We start from the raw sequence: 17513 nt of genomic DNA on the forward strand, positions 1-17513 counted from the left end.
CTTATTATAAAATCCAAAATCTATGAATGTGCATATATTTTTTTCCAATCAAAGATTAAACTACTGGAGACAAGATGTCTCTAGTGTATGTCTACAGGTTGTTATTGGACCATGACGGGCCTCCAAATTAGTTGTGACGTCACAAAATCATGCTTGTACGTACACAGTTTAAGGTGAGCAACTTCCCACCTTCAACAGATGAACGTGAAAACAACCTTACAGTGTCAAACTCTGACTTAAATTATTAGTAATAAGCCGTAGCTGAGGAAATATTCAGATCCTTTACTTAAGTAAAAATACAATACTCCTCTAAAAGGAAATGTCTGGTATCATCTGGTATATCTGGTATTATACTGGTATCATTAGATTATGATTACTTATTCAGTAATGTAAAAGAAGGATTTTATTGTTGTAGTTGGTTGAGGTGGAGCTCATTTTGAACTGTTATGGATTAATATGATGATTATTTTCACAAGTAATCAATTTGATTGGTTTGTAAAAAATCTGAAAATAGTGACACCATCACAATGTTTGTTTTGTCCAATCAAGGGACTCGTATTGAATTTGTAAAGAAACTTAAAATGTCAGATAAATGTGGTGGAGTAAAAAGTACAATATTTCCCTCTGAAATGTGGTGGAGTAGAAATAAAATTCTCAATTAAAGTACAAGCCCCACAAATGTGTGTACTTAGTAACATTTCACCACTGGGACTTGGTCTCTAACACTGTCTAACACTCTTTGAAAGACTAATGTTCATTGTGTAATTTTAGCATTCAGGATTACCTGCATCGTGACTTAGAAAAGACTTGTGATGTGACTTGAACTTGCTCTAAAGGACTTGTGACTTGAATAACTGAAAGGTTCCAGACTTGCAAAAAAAAATATGTGACAATTAAACAGAAATATGGTATTCCTAATTCTCACATTAAACCTTACATTGATACCACTGCATATGCACATCAGAACAGGAAGTTCCCACAACAGTAGAACAGTGACCTAGAAACAATATTATTAACTATGAGGTCTGAACTTAAGGCTGCTGGTTTATAAATTAATTTAATAATGAATAATATTTTATATGTTCCTCCTTATTAATAACCACATAATCATCATAATTAATTACACAATTGTCCAGTGGTCTGCTCCCATCCCCCCCAATGCAAAATCAAAACACAAGTACATGTGCTCAGTCCTCTCTGTCACGTGTAGAAGAAGAAAGCCCCAACAAAACTGAATGGATAAAAAAAAAAAAAAAAAAAAATGATTGACAGCTGTAGCCAGCCAATCAGCGACGCGATTCTGGGTAGCAACAAGATAAATACTGACGTTTCGTCCAATCAGAGAGCAGCAAGGGGGCGTGGCGAATTCCAACTGTCCGCACTGTGTTTACTTCCGTCAATATCATCTCCTGCATATCTCTGCAGGCAGAGAGGAGACAAGAAGCAGAAGACACCAGAAGATACAACAAAAGAGTCGCTTAAGGTTTGTTCTGTCGAGATTCACAACTCTGTTATAGTGTAGATGAGAAAAAGACAAGCGTTTGCTGTTATTTTATCCAAATAATCAAGTAAAAATGCGTCATTACTGTTATTAAAGCAGTATGTCATTATTCTTCCAAGTGTTTTACCTGTAATATCGCGAGAACATGCTCAATATGTTCATAAATGTTATGGCATACTCTTGTTTATTTAGCAGCTGTTGTCAGACAATCTATGGAAGCACATAAAGGCCATAATAATAATAAGTTTCTTAATTTAACCACTGCAGAACATGTGTTTTGAAATATACACTGTATTTATAAAATTGCAGTATTTTTGAAAATTAATGAATGTTTTTAATTGAATGAATGAATGAAAGACTTTATTTCGAACATAAAAATAAATAAAAACAGATAGAAAATAATTTTCCTCTAATAACTCATATATCATGGAATGATAATATTATATAATATATAAACTATCCCAGATTTATTTACATCCCAAATGAAATATATATGTATTGTTGAAATATAAATAACAGTGTATTTTTTTTTTCAATATTATATTTATTGTTTTTTTGTTCATTTTGAAACAACAGAACAAATATGTTTTGTTGAAATATACATATCAGTGTATTTATAAAATTGCAGTATTTTTGAAAATGAATGTATTTAATTGAATGAATGAATTAAAGACTTTATTTCGAACATAAAAATAAGTTAAAACAGATACAAAATAATAACAAACAAAACAAGATTAATAGTGTCCGAAAAGGAGTAGGTAGAAGTAAAACTTATATTTCCCTACCCCTTTCTCATTTCTCCTCTAATAACTCATATATCATAGAATGATAATATAATATAATATAATATATAAACTATCCCAGATTTATTTACATCCCAAATTAAATATATGAACAGCATCCCAAGTTTATTTACAACCCATATATCCATCCGGAGTTACAAAGTAGATATAAACCAACCCTTAATGCAACCCTTATCACAACTCTTCCTCAACCATATACCTCCCAAAAATATCTTTTTTGTATAGCTTTTTAAAGTGATTTATATTTCAACACATTCCACAAATCCACCCCAACGAACCCAACATTAAGTATGAAGTAGTAACTACATTTCTCACTTAGATAACATCCAGGTGCTTATCATGGCCGCTCTTTGTTTCCATATAACCCAAGGCACAAAGATAAATCCTGCATCTTTATTAACCCTCCAGGTGTTTGATGTTGCAGCGCCCCGCCCTGCTCACATTCCCACACCCCTCCCAGCTAAAATGCCTTTCTTGGGCAAGGACTGGAGGTCACCAGGATGGAGCTGGAGAAAGACCGAGCACGGCTGGAAGAGGATTATCTACTATGAACACGAGTTGGAAGATAACAGAGAAATAGAGTTGAAAGAGTAAGATCATATTTTGTTCCCCTTTGCTTATAACTGCATTTAATTGCATTGTTATACCAGTGTCAAACGTTATATCATTCATTAATCAAATGTAATCAAAGTAGGTTTTTTTCATTGCACTTTTTTTTGTGCCTTCATAGGTTCAGAGATTTGAGGAGTCATTACAACAGCTGAACAACAATGTTTCCCTCTCAGGGCATTTTTTTCTTATTCTACAGTGGTATTACAAATACTTAAAGGTGCTACCTTTGATATCCAGAGCCTTAATATAGCAGCAAACAACTATTTGTTATGTAAATATATAGAGGAGTAATGTCTACTTGAGCAGAGAATGAAGTCACTCTCCCTCTGTGTGTGTTTTGTAATCCAAACTTCTCCGTGCTTTGTTGACATCGCCGGGCCGGCCGCGCGTGCCTTTTAGTGCATGTTAGTGCATGTGTGCCCCATTAGCTAACTCACAGCCACCGCTCTGCGCTGTTCTCATATGCCAGTTACAGCTGATAAAGCCGTCACACCATTTAGCACCTTTTTAAGCAACTCAAAATTACAGTATATATATGGGTATTTTTTAGCCCATCAGAATTGGAGTTTGCTCAGAATCGAATAGATTAGATCTCATTAGCCCTATTGTTTAAAATTGAACTCTAATGATCTATTACAGCTGCCATGGCTCACTTTGAGTGTTGACTTTGTTGTCAGACATCTTCCACAAAACACCTCAAAACTATTTCTGAGAGAGGATTTTTCCCCTTCGCCAGATGGTTGTGGAGAAAAACATATTTTAGACTGGGGAATGTAACAGTGATATAATTTACCTCAGAATAGTGTGTGTGTTTGTGAAAGTCAAAGTGTGTGCACATGAGTTTCTGACGGGCGAGCGCATCAAAAATCTACAGTGCGTTGAGCACATTGGACAACGCCCATAGGTGCTAGTTGTTCAAACTAAACAAAACTGGGGGTTTGCTGTGGCTGATGTATTTATGAGAGCTATAGTATGGTTATGTTAATGCATGGCTGCAAACCAATGTTTTATAGATCAGGGGAAAAGGAAGAGTGATGGTATTTAATAAACAGTGGTCAACATGCACTGATAGGCCACAGCTACTCGGCGCCAAAAAGAAACCTCATTGAGCCATCTCTCATCAGGGCTGTAGCCTTGCAGCCTGTTATTGCCCAAGAGGCGTCATGGCAACAGACAGAGTTGAGTATAGGGTTGTGTTTCAAGGCTAATTTCACATGAGACCAACTTGTCTTTGTATCCTGTTAAAGAAAAGATACATTTTCAGAATAATTGAAGTGGAAGTTCACAACATCACAGAGGAAGATGTTGACGTGTGACATGTCTGACATGTCTGACATGTGGATCAGAATCTGAAGTATTGAGGTTGGGTGTTTTTGTGTGTGAACTGAGTTGACTTTCTTCTGCAAACTATCCCCTCGCAGCAATATACACACATTCCTGTTGTTTATGAACACACATTCGAAACAAGTCATGCAACCTGGTTGTTATAGTGTAACCTGTTGTTGACATAGTAACACTGACCCACCCTGCAAAGGCCTAAAGATTCCCTGCTTTTGGGTAATTAATTCATATTTTAGCTATATGATTGACTGACTGGCTGACAAACCATGAGGACCGTTGCATTGTGATAGAATTATTTGATCACCAGAGGCTCCACCATATATGATATTAACACAATATGATCTCAGGTCCCGGACACACCAACAAAGAACTAGCGGCGACTAAGGCCGCCCGTTGAGTCACCTCACATCGCCTTTGTCTTGGCCAAAAAGTTGCACTCGAACACATCGCAAAGACGACAGCGCACAGCCAACTACCACGTACATCCTGCGCCTGCGTGAGAGGAAATAACTCTCCCTGCCAGCAGGTAGCTGTATTTGTCATTCAAAATTGTCCTTCAAAAAGGGAAACCGGAAGACCCGAGGACTGCAAATATACAAGCTGTTGTTATGATATGTACATGAAACAAAGCAGCGTCTGCCGACCATTGGTGTATTGGAATGATCAGATGAGATGAAGATGAAAAATATGAAGAGCTTTCCTCTTGATTTTACTCTTTGGCTTGCTCCCCTCACGGGGACTAGAGCCGACGGTGCGGGACACACTGAAAAATCCGAAGGACGCTCACCGAACTGCCCCAAACTGTCCGACAGCCGACCGTCGACTTGGTGTGCCAGGGCCTTTATTGTGATTTTCGTTTTGCAATATGCTGAGTATAGATAAGATAAGATAGATTAGACATTTTGCGATTGTTTCAACTGCAAATTATGCAGTTTGTCAACATCTCTTTTACCTAAAAGATACAGTTTCACTCTGTTTATTTCAGAGTTTTCATTCACATATCTTGAGGTGAGAGGTCAAGGGACCCCGTTGAAAATGGCCATGCCAGTTTTTCCTTGCCAAAATATAGCGTAACTTGGAGCGTTATTTAGCATTCTTCCCGACAAGCTAACATGATATGGATTCCTCAGGTTTTCTAGTTTCACATGATATCAGTATCTTCACACTAGCTTTAAGACTGAGTCCGCTACAACCTCTGAAAGACAGAATAGCGGCCGTCGGATTGTTGAGGTTAATAGTTTATATAATAAAAGATCGATACTTGTCGTACGTGTATCGATACAATATTGCCACGCAAAATATCGCAATACCATGCTGTATCGATTTTTTTTCCCCACCTTTATTGAATATAGTTTATCAAGTTAGGCTTTAGTCGTGGTAAAACCTCAGGAAACAGGATTATAACTGATGTCTCACCTATTAATTTATTTGAATATCTCTAATGAACACAATGCTCAGCTCAGCTCTGTTGTTCCATCACCCCATCACATTAGTGCACAATGGAGTTTGTGTATAAAGCTTGTTTTCAGATGCCCTGAAATCCTACATCAGTGCAGAAAGTCAATATTGGACTTCTTGTTCAGTGTCCGTCTCCTGGAGTCACTCTTGGATGTTTGCAACCGGTGCAACATGTAAATCCTGTCACAGGGGTTCTTGCATGAAGTTGTGTGATGAATGTTAACATACCAGTTCCTCTGACAGGAGCACACAAGAATAACCTCTACGTCAAACAATACCTGCTGTGCGCTTTTACAATACTGTCCCTCCCAAAAGCTTTTAGTGGGTTGAAAGACTTTAAACACTACTGTTTGTTGAAGGCAGCTGAACTAAAAACAAGTTCTCTTATTTCAGTGTGTCTGGTCTGTATTACATGTTTGGAAACATGTTTTGAAGCATGCCAACTGGCAATGAGTGGTCACATAAAGGGAGAGAAATGAAGAGGATCCCATTCTTTTCGTCCTTTTCCTTCTATTAATCTGCTCCTACTTCATATAGTATGTGTGTAGTGTGGTCCAGTGAGGCTCACTGTTTATATCATTAGTTGGGTGCGAATGCTGGAAGCAACTTATGTTCTTACTTCTTTATTGGGTGTGAATGAACCTATGTTTTCGACTCCTTTATTTTATTATTCCCCTTTTATTGCAGCTTAACTCCTTCCACATTTTTCAATGTAGAAACTTCATTACCAGTCGCAACACTTGTATTATTTTCACCTTGTGTGTGTGTGTCTTCGTGGCTAAATGTGCCAGGTGTTTATATGTCTGTGGACAGATTTCATGAACACATTAGCGAAACTTTAAAGATGTGTAGTTGAGATCAAAATGAAAGCCGAGTTCGAAGATGGCCGTGGTCCAAGCAAGGTTGCCAAATGGGCTTTTGGACTCCTACTTTACAATTTGACATCACAAAACTTTACAGTTGTGTAGTTGAGATCAAAATGAAGGCCAAGTTCGAAGATGGCCATGGTCCAAGCAAGGGGACGCCAGAAGTAGGGGGTTAGGAATTGGCAGAAACTCCCCATTCAAATGAACGGAAGAAATGTTCAGAATTGAACATGCAATATATATATTGAGATCCCGGTTATTTATCAAGCTTTTGCATGATTTTAGGGACAAAGTATTTGTATCGGACTTTCACATTGAAATAAACAGAGCACATCTCAAAATTAACAAGTTTGCTTCAAAATTAGACTTAAAATAAGGTTCTTCTTCACCTGAATTCAGTGTACTTTTGCCTTGCCCGTCTGCTCTCTGTTGTACAGTATAACAGAGAGCAGACAGGCAAAATGAGTAACATACAGTATATTACTCATCTATTCTGGACTGCAGCCGAAACATTCAGGGAAGTTTTATCACAGGCTGCTGCAGGGTGTGCTTGCAGTGGCATGACAGCTCCCCAAAAGTGAAGCCAAAACATCTCAATCGCCCCCCTGGTGGCCTGGTTTGTTTAAGAAGCGCTTGATTTGATATGCAGCAGAGTTTTCTATGAGCGGAGCACGCATTTTAATTTCATGTGGTTATCATAAAGTGGGCATGTCTGTAAAGGGGAGACTCGTGGGTACCCATAGAACCCATATTCATTCACATATCTGGTGGTCAGAGGTCAAGGGACCCCTTTGAAAATGGCCATGATGGCTTTTCCTCGCCAAAATTTAGCAGAAGTTTATAGCGTTATTTATCCTCCTTTACGACAATCTAGTATGACAAGGTTGATACCAATGTATTCCTTAGGTTTTCTAGTGTCACATGATGCCAGTTCACTCTAGCTTTAAAGCTACTACATCTAAAAAAAACGACTAAAAATTGCAAGCTGTGTTGATGCGTTAAAGAAATTAGTGGTGTTAAAATGACTTTGTGTTAACGCGTTATTATCGCGTTAACTTTGACAGCCCTAAAAAAGTTAAAGTAGGTGTGTTGCGATCTGTGAGTGTGTGTGAGAGGAAGGAGGAGGGTTGTTAGACCTTTGTATGAGTTGAAGTGTTCAACAGGGATAGCAAGCCTCACGAGTAAGCCTCACTTAAACGGTGAGCTGGTGTTGGCGATATCTCCCTGATGTCACAGTGTTGCCTCATTAGCTTGTCAGCAGTCTTTTCACAAAAAGGCACAGGACACAACATCAGACAATAACTAATGACATCATCCGTTCAAACTGGCTGCTCTCCAAATGCAGCCTCACTCAGAAAGGCCAGTGACTTCATGCAACCAACGGAAGTACATGTGGCAGAGCAACACATGTAGGCCAGAGAGAAAGAAAGAAGAGCATTATGATGGCTAGTGGCATGGTACACAGTGTTACAGAAGTAGTTTAGATCATAATTGCAACTTGAATGCATCTATCTAACAGTGACAGCCCAGTGTTAGCCACATGCTCTATTTGTTTTCCCTCATCCTTTCTAGCTCCTCAGGATATAGTTTAAATATGCACAAATCCTTATGAACATTCCCGTTGCAGTGTGTGTGATGTCTTTTATTGGCTCTGTGGACGCCGCTGCTCCACATGCAACCTGTTAAAAAGCCAAGCTGATAACTGTGCCTGCATGTGTGCTTGTGTGTATGCCTGTGCAATTGGATAAATGGATTATTCACCACACTGACATCACAGTCAGACAAAGCAAAGCCATACATTCACTTGTGCTGCAGGGGGAAAGTAAATTAGTTTCTTAATCCAAATGCAATGTGTGTTGAAATGGCCCAGATTGTGACTCATCATTTTGGTGAAGTAAACATTTCCGCCAGCTTCTGAAAGCTCACGAACCGTAACAATACCTTGTTGCAAGCACAGTCATCCTCTAAAGCAGCAGAGGCTTATAACGAATCTGTTTTAAATGAAAAGGCTATGATTTTATATGACATCCCCAAAGACTCTTCCAGTCAAGTTCAATGTATCATGGTCCTTATGCTTCGTGGAAACCCTACAGTAGGCACACAGTTGGTGTAAAAATCACCGCCACCACTGCAAAACACAGGTACAGTTTTGTATAGTGCCTTTTACTTGGCTGATTATTTTCTTGATTCATTTTTTTTTTTTTTATAAAATATCAAAAAATAGTGAAATATGCCAATTATTATTATTATTGTTTTGAGCCCAAAGATGGCTAATCAAATATATGATATCCTACTCACAGTGTTTGCAGGTGGGAAGCTGTTGGTGGATCACATCTTTGTTGCTGCACTCGTAATGCCTCGTAGTTGGTTAGGGCACTTGTGCAGCCAGCTCTATGACTGCAAGTAACAATTATCTTCATCATCAATTATTTTTCTTTTTTCATCTTTCTTTCATTATTTTCTTGATTAATCTTTTTTTTCTATAAAATGTAAAAAAAGAAGTTAAATATGCCCATTAAAATGTTTTTGAGCCCAATCATAGGTACAAAAATTGCTTCTTCTTTAAGAAAAGTAGCAAATCCTCACATTTGAGGAGCATGAACCAGCAGATGTTTGCTATTTTTGCATGAAAAAAAAAAAAAAAAAAAAAAGATGAAACTGTTACCAAAACGGTTTATAATTCATTTTCTATCATTTAAGATTTAAGAAGCTGTAGACAGCTCTGTGTCCTCTGGGTGTAACTCCTCACAGAGATAGATGTGAAAAGGAGGAGCTGATCCAATTTGTATCACAGGAGGTGCATGTTTGTTTACACCCTTCCTTGGACAACAGTGGTAGTTTGTAATGAGGACCACATTTGCAAAGAAAGGGGGCCCAAAAACGTACTCTTATTTTGAAGGTTGTAAGCTGTATCAATCCAACATTGCAGAGTTTTTCTTCTAAAACGATTATTAATGCATGGAGGACCCATCACTAGTCCAGTCCAGCCCTTTGATCTGTTAAAGGTCATCGAGTTACAGAGGAATAGATCTCACTACAAATAACAGTTTCATTTCTATTGTATTTTATGTAATAGTATTTTATTTGCATTAGAAGAAAATATTGCGATTTTTACAAAGAGACATATTGCTCTCCTCTCATGCCTCATATCTTCTCGAGGGTATTTTAGGCAGTTTAAGCTGTTAGGAGAGTGATGAAATATCAAAAGATATTTATATTACATAAGGCACAGTAAGCGAAAGGTACAAGGGGCTACAGTTTGTTCACATTGTAGTTGCAGCCTCAAGTATAAAGAGAACAAACAGACACAAGCTACAAACACAGGTGTTTGTAATGTAAACATAGTTATTGTGTGTAAAAAACACTAACAGATCTATTATTTGATGTGACACATTTGAGAGTAAATATTAATATTATGTATACAACTCAGTCATATAGTGGTCTTGCTGTCATTTCCTGCACTTTTACTTGTTATAAAGCATTTTCTACTCAGTGTAAATAGCAAGAAATGTGACAAAGACCCTCATAGACTCACACCCCCATGGATAGTCTGTATCCAGTACATCAACATGTTCTCAGAGGTTACATGCTTTCATTTGGGTTTCTGTTGGAGTTGAGCCAATTCAAGCCTCCCATGTCAACATGTGTGAAGTTGAAGTTTTTAAGCTGCCAAAATGTTAAGATGTATCTTATCAGTAATAACAAGGCCACTTATCAACAAAACAGGCCCAGACTGGCTGCCAGAAATAACAGAGATCAGATAGAGATTTCCAAATGTTTTGCCTGTTTTCTGAGAAAAGGCACACATCTGTGATTTAGTCTCTCAGACTCTGATATATGTCTGCCATCTGCTGTGCTTCCTCCATCATATCAGACACTGTGAGTCATTGTAATGTCACATCTTGACACTTGTTACATCTGTCTTAGCCTGCTTATTATTCCACTTTGTCCAGAAGGAGATTTCTGTACAGAAGATTTTATATCTGTTTAGTTTCTTCCGTGCCATTCCGGATGGACAGAGTGGCTCCAGGCTTCTTCACAGTGGTGTTTGTACATTGTATTCCAGGTGCACTGGTCACACTCAAATGCGATGCTATTAACAAATTCCTCCCATGCCTTCCTTCTCTGTCCCAACAGGCTCTGCAGTGACAACAAAGACAATCTGTTTGCTGGAGATGTGTGTGAGCTTGCCACCACAAAGAGGAAAAAGGACCTCGACAACAATAACACCAAGTCTCAGTGTGAGTTTCAGCAACATGTGATCACTGTTTTGGCTTCATGAAGAGTTTGTGGTATGAAAATGAAAGACCCTTTGATATTTTTTTTTGTAAAAAGAGCAGTACATAGTGAGACAAAAGGCAACATTTTTGTGCAATGCTGTGGAGCACATGTGGCTTTTTAAAATTGATTGAAATTGACTTTGTGCAGTTCATCAGGGTTAGGGTCTGCAGTCTCCTCTGAGTCTTCTCAGCAAATACGCTAGGGCTGTCAAAGTTAACGCGTTAATAACACGTTAATGTAAATTTGTTTTAACGCCACTAATTTCTTTAACGCATTAATGCAACTTGTGATTATTTAGGTTGTAACGGGCTCAGTTTTAAAGCTAGAGTGAAGATACTGGTACCATACGAAACTACAAAACCTAAGGAATCCATTGGTACCAACCATGTCATACTAGCTTTTTGAGCCACCTGTGCATTAAATTGCACAGGTGCTCATCATATTGTGTCCACCTGATATGCATTATGTACATTTACACCAAAACATTTAAACTCTGATCAATAATGTTTTATTTTTTTCTCTTGTCCAGTTGTTTTCGAGGATAAATGGATCTACGTGCAGAAAGGAAGCACAAAAGAAGTGAGTGCTGCAGCTGTAAACAGGTTTATTTGCTGTTGATTGATTTGGATTCAATAATTCTTTAATAAAAATGTGTATTTTCACGTTAACACCCAGCTACATGGATACTGCACGCTCGGTGAAGCCCTCAACCGTCTAGACTTTTCCAGTGCCATTCAGGACTTGAGAAGATTCAACTATGTTGCAAAAGTGAGCGACGATGATCATCACACGGGTTGATTTTGAAACTGTTGTGCAACTTGTACAAGCGACTCTTCATCTAACTCTGTTTTTCTCCCATAGCTTTTCCAGTTAATAGCCAGGTCTGAGCTGAGGTCTTTGAGTGGAGCTGCACAGAAAAACTATTTCAATATACTGGAGAAGATTGTACGAAAGGGTAAGGAGACCTGAGATGGAGATATTGTACAGGCAGATTTTTTTGTAAGCGCTCTTGTCGTTACACCCTAGACTTAATTAAGGCTCATTTCTTCACCAAATGATAAGGCTCTGAGGAAAAAGGAAAATATTTTATTACATTTTGGCTGCTAATGTTTTCTTTTTCACCTTAAATAATGTCTCTTGTGTTTTTTAAAATGTCACTACTAGTTCTAGACGACCACTACAACCCGCGTCTCGTCAAGGATTTGCTGAAGGACCTAAGCATGACGCTGCACGGTCTGACCATCCATGCTGGCAGGTGTGTCCTTGTCGGCAACATCAACACCTGGCTGTGCCGACTGGAGATCATTCACAAATGGAAGCAGCAGGTCAACAACTTGCAGATCCCCAAGGTAGAAAGTGTACTGGTGTTTGTGTGTGTACGTCTGCATGTGTGTAGCTCATCCCAAAACTTGCTTCAGCATGCTCTGGGCCTCAACACACCTCCAGGTCCAATTTGAGCTGCCTGAATGTAAATGGGACTTTTAATAAGGGGAATATGTGCATTATGTTTGCATCTACTGACCTCTGTGCTGCTTACAAGCTGCTCCCACTAAGCTGAATTTAATGATTGAGGAACATGAAATATGGAATCGTAATACATCATTCTCTGTGGGAAAGAAAACAGTCGTCATGTCAGGAATATTTGACTTTTTCTGTACAGTCCAGCTCCGCATTTTAATGTGTTGCTCTCAATCATCTCCCCAGCAAATGTGCAACGGCTTGTCATTGAACGACCTGCCGCTACACATGCAGAACAAGATCCTCTGCAAGTTATCTGATGCCTGTGACATTATTAACCTGGGGCAGGCCACGCCTACTATGCACAGCCTCAGCGAGGACCGGATACTGTGGAAGAAACTCTGCCACTTTCACTTCTCGGACAAACAGGTGAGAGAACAACATGTTTAGTTTAATCAGACGTGGACAAGGAGCATCTGCGGCTAAATCTGTGTTTATGGTTAAGCATCCAAAGAGATGGCTCTTCTATAGTTCACCTGTTGACCACTAGAGGGCAGAATCGCCACAAGTTTCTCACAGCTCTCTCTCTCTCTGTCTCACTCACAAGCACACACACACTGTGTCAAACACATCGTATAAACACCTACTCAGGATTGGTGTTAATGAGAATTATATATCTAATTACACTTTGCTCCAGCTATAATTACATTCCCGTCCCCTGTGTTTTAAATGGGATTTTTTTTAACTGAGTGTTTCCTTTCATCCGTGTGCAGTTCTGTACGAATCTGGTCCTATCCAAGAGTGATAACGTGGACTGGAAGCTGATGTACTTCACCCTGAAGAAACACTATCCAATGAGGGAGCAGTACGGCGACACCTTGCACTTCTGCAAACACTGTCACATCCTCTTCTGGATGGTAAACAAGGAGATAACACACACACACACCTGCTGCAACCACTTTCATGTGACGTACGAAACACCATATGACTAGCCAGTACTGCTCATCAGACTCACTGTTTCCACCTGGACAACAATACAGCTACACCTAATGTTGTTTACTGACAGAAAAGAGCTGCTCGCGCTCAAGACCCAAAGCGGTTTGAGCTGCGCTCGCCGAACATCACAACGCGCTTTGCTCGACGCAGCGAAAAGCTCAGCAGAGGCAGTCAATGAAACCTGCTTTGTTTAAAGAGACGTTTCCCACAGACCTGATATCTGTTCAACTGTGCGTACATCAGACATGAGAGTTTATCAAATCAAGTATCAAGTTTGTACCAGAGCACACTGTATTCCCTTGGCCAACAAGACAAAACATCCATTATCGTTTGATACACTCGGGGAAAGTCTCAGAGACACTTTGGTCCAATCACACAGCCTCTCTCACACTGATATCTGTCTCTAGAATGCCGTGAGAAATGTGTTCAATAGTAATGAAATGAAATTACATTTTATACAGTAAATATTTGGCTTTCTGGAAAAAAAGGAAAAAACCCTGACATTGCCTTTCTACTTTGTCTATTTACAGATCAAATCGCTGTTAAAACTTGAGGCCAGTGTAAAAAAAATGCTCCTTTTTCAGAACAAAGGGCCTTATGCAAGAACATTTTCGGATTTTATCAATATATCAGCACGGTGATGGGCTGCCACTAGATATTACGTACCTGATTGGATGAACGCTCTCACTCGTCGGCTGCGTTTCTCAGCTTTCAAACCGGAAAGTTCACCGAAATGTGTTTCTGAAAACATTTTATGAGAGAAATAAGCCACGCTGAATCTGTCTTTATTTTGAATCAACCATGGTTAGTTTAAAAGTTTCTCAAGAGATTCCAAAGGCAGCGAGTCACGCCGTACGCCCCTGATTTGCATAACGTAGCCTACACCTCAACTTTATGCAAATGAGGGGCAATCAACGTGATACCACGTCTCTCGAAGCGTGCCGCCACGCCACCAGAATGCATTGCACGGCTGCTTGTCATGTACCATGACGCGCCTGCTTACACTTCCCGTTGACCTTATTATATACAGAGACAAATTAACCTTCAATTAGTGCATCATTTAAGTTGTTTTGCAGTGTGAGATGTTCATATTGATATTGTAGTGTTATACAATAGCATGAATGGCCAATTTAAAGTAATGATGATATTGTTAGGCTATATGAATACATTTCATTTTATATTATAATTAAAATTGCAGGATAATGTCAATATGATTATGAAGTGTAATTTATATAGGATTTTCAAACTCAAAATTGCTTCAAAGTAATGAAATCTACAATCCATCAGAGAAAAACTTAGGTATGAATAACAGCTGACTAATTGCACATGACTCCTAGGACAGATCCGGACCACTTGGCCCATTGTTCCTAATATTCAACAGGAACTAATGAGTCACACATATAAGCATACATTTCCACTGATGTAATGGTAATCCACCAATACAACGGGTTCTTTGAACTCATGTGCTCATCATACGTGTTCACGTAAAGGTCAGAGGACAAACACATGACTTGTTTGCCCTCAGTGACACACGTGATCTCATGTGTAAGACAAAGCTTGAGTTCTGGAGAATCTGTATCTACACAGACTTGGATGAAAACTGCAGCTGTTCCTACAGTATCTGTCCCCCCCCCACCTTGTGATTCTTTACTACCCACAATCTTGTTATCCTCCTTGACTGGGTCTCTGTACTTTTTAATCTCTGCCCTCTCCTTGCTTGTCTCCCTTCCTTCCCTGGCTATCTTCTCCTGGTTCCCCTTCTCCCTGATTCTTTAAGGATCGCCACCTGGCTTTGTTGATCAAGGTAGTTCCCGTCCCATCATGCCTTTCTGTTCTGTGTCAGTTGCCAGTTCGTCTCATGTTTCCCCGATGGTCTGATTTATAATTTCTCTTTTCCATGTGTTAAGCTTTGTCTTGTCTTGTTCTCAGTTTCACTCGATGTCATCATGTTTTGCTCGAGGTGTGTTTAGTAAACAGTGCCGCTCTTTCTGCCTGTTTTTAATGGCCTCTAACCGCATTCTTAAATACCTCTGAATGTTGAGTTCATGCGTCTGAAATAAATCACTCAGTTGTCATTTAGTGTAACACACATGTTTCTGTCTATGTGTATACTAAAGTCTAGAATCAGGTTGCACCAGCTATTTGTAAATCCATCACTAAGTTTTATGTTGAAGTCCTTCCATGTTCTTAGTAACTACTGGCTGTTGTGTCTGAAATGTAAACATAGCAGCTCCTCTGGTTTCCTGGGGCCAGTTGCATAAAAATAGACCTAGTCTTTATCTTAAATATAACTTTAAGTCAGACGTGATAGACACTTAAATATACCTGTTGTATAAAGCTTCCCTATGAGTGACTAACTGACTTAGATAGCCTGTCGTGCAATGCATTATGTTTGAAATAAGACAGAAACAGAAAACTGAGAAAGGTAAACAGCATAAATCCAATGGTCGTAAGAGCCGTTTGAGATGTTCAGAAACATTATGCTACAAGAATACAAAAAAGTTATGAATAAACAGTTGAAATAGTTATCTAAAAGTTGACATTAAATAAAAGTACAGTTGAAAAAGTTAGCTAAAAGTTGACGATAGCTAAAAGTAATGGACAAACAGTTGAAATTGTTTTGTTTTTTTAACAGTTGAAATAGTTAGATAACTAACTTTTTTACAGATTGTTGACATAGCAAAGCTCTCACCTCAGGCTTAGCCAGGGGAGCTTAATTAGACCAGTCTAACCTGACAATCTAAGAGCAGTCTAAGGCCAAGATTAATCTTAAACTAAGTTTATGCAACTGGCCCTTGGTCTCCCTTCTTCCCAAACTTCTTTCTAACAATGTGGTTGTTGACTTGTCTTCCAGGACTGTGGCCATCCGTGCTCAGCCGTCGATCCAGACAGCTGCCACATGCCCATTTCTCCGCAGCACTTTATCGACCTCTTCCAGTTCTGAACCTTCCCGTTTACTCTCACTCCCAAGCCAAGAGTGTGTACGAGACCTCGATGTTGTTCACCCAAATACAAAGGGCTTCAACTGAAAGAGATGACTTTTTTTTTTATGTCTTCATTTTCCTTAACGCACAAGTGTTTCCATGAGACATAAGAAAGATTTTTAAAAATATTGGTGAAGGGTGAAATCTAACAAACGTTTATGTTTTTCCTCGTCCTGCACAAATGTTTGTCTTCTTGACAATTTACGACAGAGGAAAAATAATATGTAAATGTAATATGTGAAAGGATTTATATGTGAGCTGTAGCATGTTTATGGTAGGTACAGTAAATGGTGATAGGTCATATTTAAGGGTTGTTTTTTATTATGGAAAAAGGTGAATGTTTACAGTGTGGCAGAATAAGATGACTCGTATTAATTATTTATTTAATGGGGTTAAACTACTGTTCTGTTTTGGTGGTATTTTTCTGCAATAACTGAATTCATGTCATGTTTACATACTGTACGTTGTCCTTTGTGAAGTCTTACTGTGCTCTGTTTTCATTGGAAGCATCAACACTAAGAGAAAATAATGTTAAACTCCATTAGCCGTTCAGGTTTTTACAATCTACTTTTGTCAGAACTGTCAAGTGATGTCATGTTAGACATTATTTATGGGGGGGGGGGGGAATGTGTATCCTTCCTCCAACTTTTGTATTATTCCTTTGTTGTCCCAATACTCCTGATGGTACATCATGACTTTGATGGGACAGGAACTAGCTATAAATAATTAAATATTTCTAAAATATTTCTGTTCTTCATTTTATACTGGCTGTTAAATTCCCATCAAAGCTCCGGCCCTCCTTCAACCTGAGCAGATGTCTAATCAGCCAGAATAACTGAAAATACTTGTGTGGGAGTTCTGAGAATTTAACAGCGTGTTTTATGAGTGTCTGACCAGCTTTAAATGTCTGCTGATAAAAAACTTGGGAAGACTGTTTCTGTTTTGGCCACTGTGAAAACCATCTGGATGGTGAAAGCAGAGTGTGGTAAATCTAGATGTAGATTTACTCCAGACTATAGTGCCAAAAACAAAGATTTTTTGATACATATAAATTCTGAATATTTGAACTAGTTTCAATACTCATTTTTCGTACTATCGATAGAGCGGTACCAGCTACACTCTCACTTCTCTCCAACAGCGAGTTGACACACACACACCGCTGCAATGCCCAATCTGCTTTTCTCTGCTACTTGCCAAGAAAAGAAAATTAAAT

At 38.9% G+C, this 17513-nt stretch overlaps 1 protein-coding gene across 2 annotated transcripts; it reads left to right on the top strand.

Annotated features, from left to right (window-relative positions):
* The first annotated feature begins 1377 nt into the window (after positions 1-1377).
* fbxo25 (F-box protein 25) lies at positions 1378-17234 on the top strand. Of its 2 annotated transcripts, XM_037751309.1 has the most exons (11): positions 1378-1483; positions 2713-2894; positions 10719-10822; positions 11392-11441; positions 11538-11630; positions 11724-11817; positions 12027-12211; positions 12567-12749; positions 13094-13237; positions 15094-15120; positions 16171-17234. In XM_037751309.1, exons 2-11 carry the CDS (start codon positions 2770-2772, stop codon positions 16258-16260), a joined length of 1095 nt encoding a protein of 364 aa, XP_037607237.1. In that variant the 5' UTR covers positions 1378-1483; positions 2713-2769; the 3' UTR covers positions 16261-17234. The 2 variants fall into 2 exon arrangements, with proteins under 2 accessions (XP_037607237.1, XP_037607238.1); XM_037751310.1 differs by lacking the exon at positions 15094-15120.
* Positions 17235-17513: the final 279 nt, after the last annotated feature.

The sequence above is a fragment of the Sebastes umbrosus genome, chromosome 18 (genome assembly GCF_015220745.1).
Source record: "Sebastes umbrosus isolate fSebUmb1 chromosome 18, fSebUmb1.pri, whole genome shotgun sequence".
Taxonomy (NCBI): domain Eukaryota; kingdom Metazoa; phylum Chordata; class Actinopteri; order Perciformes; family Sebastidae; genus Sebastes; species Sebastes umbrosus.